Source organism: Esox lucius, chromosome 19 (genome assembly GCF_011004845.1).
Source record: "Esox lucius isolate fEsoLuc1 chromosome 19, fEsoLuc1.pri, whole genome shotgun sequence".
NCBI classification, from domain to species: Eukaryota; Metazoa; Chordata; class Actinopteri; order Esociformes; family Esocidae; genus Esox; species Esox lucius.
Window position 1 is genome coordinate 1,487,640 of NC_047587.1, and position 7,042 is coordinate 1,494,681.

The following is a 7,042-nucleotide window of genomic DNA, read 5'->3' on the forward strand; positions in this document are numbered from 1 at the left end:
CAGGTCACCAGAGCAACATTTCTTTAAATTAAACTTTTATAGTAAACAACAGTAAGCCCTGTTCAAGCCAGAATGGCTGTGTCCTGTTTCTGGAGTGGGAGGGACTGCTACAACACAGACCACCTCTTACCATCAGACCACACAAAAACGACATTACAGATGCCTGCTGACCATCAGACCACACAAATACGACATTACAGATGTCCAGCGACCATCAGACCACACAAATGCAACATTACAAATGTGACACTCACATTGCAGCTGTTGCAAATATTCTTTGACAAATATATAAATATATAAATTCAAACAAATATATTTATTACAAATGCTGTATTTCTGTAAACATCTGGCTCCATTACATTCAAATGACATCAGAAATAAACGTAGCAAATGTCCAAAATAATTTTATCATCAGATGAAGACATCATTTTCACGCCTCGAGTCAGGGGCCCAATCCCTAATCAACCCAGTCAGGGGCCCAACCCCTAAACAACCCATCCCAAATGTCCCATTACCAGTGGATAGAGGGTTTAATATCTGTAGATTCTTGGAAGGCATGTGGGGGTCATTTTCCACCCGGTCTGGCTGGTTCCTGAGATGACTCAGCAGCTTTCTGAATGTACTGGTTCACAACATCCACTATCACTGATAGCTCTGCCATGGCACCTTTACCTGGAAAAATATATAGAAGTTACTGACATAATATATAAACCACAGGTAGAACCAGTCAATGACATAATATATAAACCACAGGTAGAACCAGTCAATGACATAATATATAAACCACAGGTAGAACCAGTCATTGACATAATATATAAACCACAGGTAGAACCAGTCATTGACATAATATATAAACCACCGGTAGAACCAGTCAATGACATAATATATAAACCACAGGTAGAACCAGTCAATGACATAATATATAAACCACAGGTAGAACCAGTCAATGACATAATATATAAACCACAGGTAGAACCAGTCATTGACATAATATATAAACCACCGGTAGAACCAGTCAATGACATAATATATAAACCACAGGTAGAACCAGTCACTGACATAATATATAAACCACAGGTAGAACCAGTCACTGACATAATATATAAACCACAGGTAGAACCAGTCACTGACATAATATATAAACCACAGGTAGAACCAGTCATTGACAAAATATATAAACCACAGGTAGAACCAGTCATTGACATAATATATAAACCACAGGTAGAACCAGTCATTGACATAATATATAAACCACAGGTAGAACCAGTCATTGACAAAATATACACTGCTCAAAAAAATTAAGGGAACACTAAAATCAAACATCAGGTCTTGGTGAACGAAATATATATTTTGTAATAAAAACATTTTTTAGCAGGGTATCAACCACAGGTAGTACAAGTTATTGATTTATAAACCACAGTTAGAACCAGTTACTGACATAATATATAAACCACATAATAATGCTAGTAGACACAAAACAGACTTGAATCCATCAGCTTTGTTCAGCAATGATGAACAACTAACACATCTTCATTCAAAACATCCAAGATTTCACAATGAAAGAGTCATTAGGAACACACACAGACCTCTGTCCCCACAGACCAGTTCCTTGAAGATGCAGGGGACCTCAACATATCCGAACTCCTTCAGAGTGTCCACCTGCCGGGATGTGATGGGGTGATTCCACATCGCAGTGTTCATGGCAGGACAGAACAACAGGGGACGGCTGGGGTCCCAGGCCCTCACCACACACGTCTGACATGGGCAGGGACCAGGAGATCACAGGAGGGTTAAGTAAAACGTATTAAAGTACAGTACAGGTAAGTAGATGACATGAGTACAATAGAGTTAAGTATAATATATTTTGAATTAAACGATACAGTTAAGTTCAATACATTCGAGTCCAGCAGAGTTAAGTAGATGAGAACAGTCAAATATTAAGTAGAGTATAATAGAGTCTTGTAGTAAACTCTTTTACTTTTATTTTGAATCTTAAAAATGCAGTCAGGGATCTTTGTAAATAAGAAAAAAAAAATCTTAAACCTCCCATTTGAGGCTGATGGATAATATACTACATCACCATCAGTTGGGCATGAAATCTAAAGTTTGAAAGCAAGTGTTTTGATGACATAAGTCACACGATAACAAATAAGGAGGCATGATGACACATAGGGACACATGAGACATAAGGACACATGATGACAAATAGGGACACATGATGACAAATAAAGACACTTGAGGAAACATGAGACACAAGAACACATGATGACAAAAAAGGACACATGATGACAAATAAGGACACTTGAGGACACATGATGGGACATAAGGACAAATAATGACACTTGAGGAAACATGAGACATAAGAACACATGATGACACATAAGGACACATGATGACAAAAAAGGACACATAAGGTCACATGATGACAAATAAGGACACTTGAGGACACATGATGGGACATAAGGAAAATTGAGGACAAATGATGGGACATAAGGACACATGATGGGACATAAGGACACATGATGGGACATTATGACACATGACAAATAAGAACAGATGGTTCTTTTCAGGATCACATCTGTTGAGCCCTCACTACTACCTGGAATGTGTGAATATGAGTGCGTTTGGATGTGCATGCCTAGATGTGCCCGTGTGATTCTGTGTATGTGTTTATGCATGTCCATGTCTTCACACTCATTATGGAGGTCAGGATTAAAGTTGTTTCCTTTGTGGTCAGCCTTCTCTTCACACAGCCTCTGGCTTAGTTACATTCCTCAACCATTCATCTCTTTCTAATAGTATTCAAAGAAAAACATAATTAAAGTGAAATATGATGATGGGTCTTTGATGTTGTGGGGCTGTTTTGTTTCCTTAAGACCTGGATAAGGTCAACAGTATCATGAACTCTGACAAGGAGAAGGGCACAGAGCCATTTATTGTTTTATGAGGTTGATCTTAGACCATCCCTCCATACAAAATACTTCCATAAAGTTCTTTTGGTCTGTGTTTGTGACCTGCTCTCTTTAATCAAGCTGCAAGATTTCACTGCGAAGTCCAGAGATTGAGATGTACATTTTAAAATGTTTCTGGCCGATAAACATTTTTCTGGTGGATTCCGATGTGTGCTTGTGGTCATTATTTTTGCTTAAAGATTAACTTGTGGTGAAATATCCGCCTCCTGGCAGAGACCACCAGGTTTGGTTAAAGTGTCCTGGGTCTTGGAAGACAAGGGTTCACAAAATACTCAAAACATGGGTGCAAACAATTTTAACATGTTGGCTGACTAATTTAAATCGTTACTGTGCGACAACATACTTAACAAGGTGCCAATCATGTTAAATGTTACTGTGTATCCTATGATTTAATTAAACAGGCAATACATTTTTTTTATATATTATAAAACTGGTATGTATCTGGAAAGATAATCCACATTCCCATCTGTGTTGTATTGACAGTTAGTCACAACAACTGTGCCACGCTAAAAGTTCCATCTGAAAATGATCAATGGGCCTCCATAAGAATTTCACCAAGTCCATGTTGCTGCCAGAATATCTTTCCACTGATTATTTTCTCTTGTTTCTAGCCTAGCATTTAGTTTGGTACCAGTGGGGTTAATGTAAGTAAAACAAGATCTGTGTCTGAACTAAAATGATTAGTTTCACTTTTGATATGCAAACTCCCCTGGCTGGGGGCAACTATGTTAGCTTCGACCACAATTAAAGTAGCTGGATATTAGCAAACATTTTGTTGCGGAACATTACACAAGCTTACAGAAAGGTGAATAATATTTTCCTTAAAGTGATAAACAGCAATTAAATCAACAGCTAACTTTTCCCGTTAGCAGTAGGAAGTGGTGCTATGCTACTTTTAACCATTAATATTAATTTAACAGTCTTACCAGCTACGCTGAAAACTGATTGAATACATAGCCAGGACACCAAGGTTTACAACACTACACTCATGATGTCAACTAGAAACCATACACCCCCACCTCAAAACAAGAATGAGAATGATTATGAACATGAGAATGAATGTCAGTATTAATTCACACAAGAATGGATGTAGGACTCTATAGAAATGTAAGACCCACCAGGTCAATACAGTAGAACAGCACAGAGCATAATATTACAGAATACTTACTGACAATCAAGTCTGAAACAATACAAGGCAAATCACAGTCTCACCAATAGATTATCACAGATCCCGCTAGCAATCTTCCCCAGTGTGTTGGCGTCCAAAGGGGCTATGACAAGGAGGTCAGCCCAGCGTCTCAACTCTATGTGAAGGACAGGGTCGGAGCGTTTGCTCCACAGCTAAAGGAAGATAGAGCAACAGTACATGATCACATCAGGATCCAAAACCAAGCCAATGTGTAACCAGGGTTGGGTCGGTGACGTTTAAAACGTAACCCGTTACTCCCCAATTCTGACAGTAACAACAGTTGTTTGGTGCCATACCACCAAGACTCCTGAAAAAACCTGCATAGCTAGTATGCATGAACCGTTTGATGAGGCCATAGCAACAGGCATTGTTTTGGAAAGGGGGGATATGCTCAAAATTGCACCCGTCAACCATATCCTTCAATAAAACAGATAATTAGCTGGGTTCTAATTGTTGTGTTCAGTGCCTTGCTCACGAGCATATGATAAGATTGGTTTTGTTTATCGTCTCAGGGATTCGATATCGCTAGCTTTCAGTAACTCATTTATCTAACCGCTAGGTCACCTGCATAATGGAGAACAGAAATGTTTCAATGATTAACACACAGGGGGAGATCTTATTTTTCTAGAAAACCAAGTGAAAGGAGTCATTAGCATGAGCATAGAACAAATATCCATGTGTGAACCCCTAGCAACCTGCCACTCATCCACATCGCTGTAGACTCTGACATCCACGTCACCAGGGTCGTAGAAGTGACAGGCGTGTTCAGTGGTGACCACTCTCACATCCACCTGGAAGGGAAAGAGGCAGAGAAGGGTACTACTCCACAGCAACCAGAAATCAACACCTAGAACCTATCCCCCACACATCAGACACCTCACAAATAGGGGACAGGTGGTACTAGGATAGATGGCAATAGGGGTAAGGGGATACATGGGACTAGGGGCTAAGATATAGATGGTACTAGGGTTTAGTGGAAATATGGCACTAGATGTTAGCAGACAGATGTAATAGGGGCTAGGGGACAGATGGAAATAAGGACTAGAAAACAGGTGTAACCAGGGGTTAGTAGATCAATGGTACTGGGGCTAGGATGTTGATGTTTTTAGAGAATGTACAGGTGCTGGTCATATAATTAGAATATCATCAAAAAGTTGATTTATTTCAGTAATTCCATTCAAAAAGTGAAACTTGTATATTATATTCATTCATTACACACAGACTGATATATTTCAAGTGTTTTTTTCTTTTGATGTTGATGATTATAACTGACAACTAATGAAAACCCCAAATTCAGTATCTCAGAAAATTAGAATATTGTGAAAAGGTTCAATATAGAAGACACCTGGTGCCACACTCTAATCAGCTAATTAACTCAAAACACCTGCAAAGGCCTTTAAATGGTCTCTCAGTCTAGTTCTGTAAGCAACACAATCATGGGGAAGATTGCTGACTTGACAGCTGTTCAGAAGACGACCATTGACACCTTGCACAAGGAAGGCAAGACACAAAAGGTCATTGCTAAAGAGGCTGGCTGTTCATAGAGCTCTGTGTCCAAGCACATTAATAGGGAGGCGAAGGGAAGGAAAAGATGTGGTAGAAAAAAGTATACAAGCAATAGGGATATCCGCACCCTGGAGAGGATTGTGAAACAAAACCCATTCAAAAATGTGGGGGAGATTCACAAAGAGTGGACTGCAGCTGGAGTCAGTGCCTCAAGAACCACCACGCACAGACATATGCAAGACATGGGTTTCAGCTGTCGCATTCCTTGTGTCAAGCCACTCTTAAACAAGACACAGCGTCAGAAGCTATAATCATCACAATTAAAAGAAATAAACATTTGAAATATATCAGTCTGTGTGTAATGAATGAATATAATATACAAGTTTCACTTGAATGGAATTACTGACAAATAAAATGTTTGATGATATTCTAATTATATGACCAGCACCTGTATGGTACTAGGGGCTGGATGGTACTAGGATTAGGAGATAGATGGTACTAGGGGTTAGGAGAACTGTGGTACTAGCTGTAGCGAATATGGTGCCCTCCATGAGTGTTGGGACAGTGATGTATATTTTTATTCCCTGAAACAGGATTACTATGCATAACATCTGTTTCTAAATAATTAAACTAATGTGTATTGTACACAGCTAGAATCTCTACAACAACCTAACAGTAATGTACTACTCTGTAGATGTAGTCTAGTACTCCCATAGGCTACCAGCCTCATGCTGATTTGGCACTTTGTTACCGCACCTCTAGTACTTGTAAATTAAATATCTATTATTATTATTATTGGTGCAATTCCCCATCAGTTTCTTCCTTGAAGGTTAATAATACAGACTGCGCTTGCTTGGTTGACTTTGATGAGGTGCACATTGCCACCCAGCGGAACAATCACGCATTTCTGCATAAACAGAAGCGGTCTTCGGCAGTGTGGCATAACTGACATATTTTACATCCAACTCAAATCCAATACTGAGATAGACAGCTGCTTACCCCGGGTATCTCAAGAAGTTGGGAGACCAACAGAGGCAGTTTAACAGCTGCCACACTACCAGTGACACCAACAAGAACGTGAAAATTGCCACAAGAGGTTAATAAATCCAATTTCGGGGGGGCTCGGAGTGAATCCGCTTGCATGTTAGCCATCTAAGCGGCACAAAAACCGTCAATACTTTAATATAATGCCGGCAATATGCTGCATTGCATCAACTTCAGCAGCTATCAACTATGCACACTGACCTGCTGATCAGCGTCTTGTGAGCAACATTATAAAAAAACACTTCCGGGTCACGAAAATCTGGAAATTCATAATAAAAAAGGTTACTTAAAAACTGACATGAATTGAATGTATTGTTTAAGAAAACGTACC

The 7,042-nt window shown here is 39.4% G+C and overlaps 1 protein-coding gene across 1 annotated transcript; it reads right to left on the bottom strand.

The window, feature by feature from the left end:
* Positions 1-297: 297 nt before the first annotated feature.
* ppcdc (phosphopantothenoylcysteine decarboxylase) lies at positions 298-6,957 on the bottom strand. The gene is given in 5 exon segments (NM_001310888.1): positions 298-672; positions 1,587-1,755; positions 4,185-4,313; positions 4,857-4,952; positions 6,667-6,957. Coding segments are annotated over 5 exon segments (645 nt in total). The 5' UTR covers positions 6,811-6,957; the 3' UTR covers positions 298-565.
* Positions 6,958-7,042: the final 85 nt, after the last annotated feature.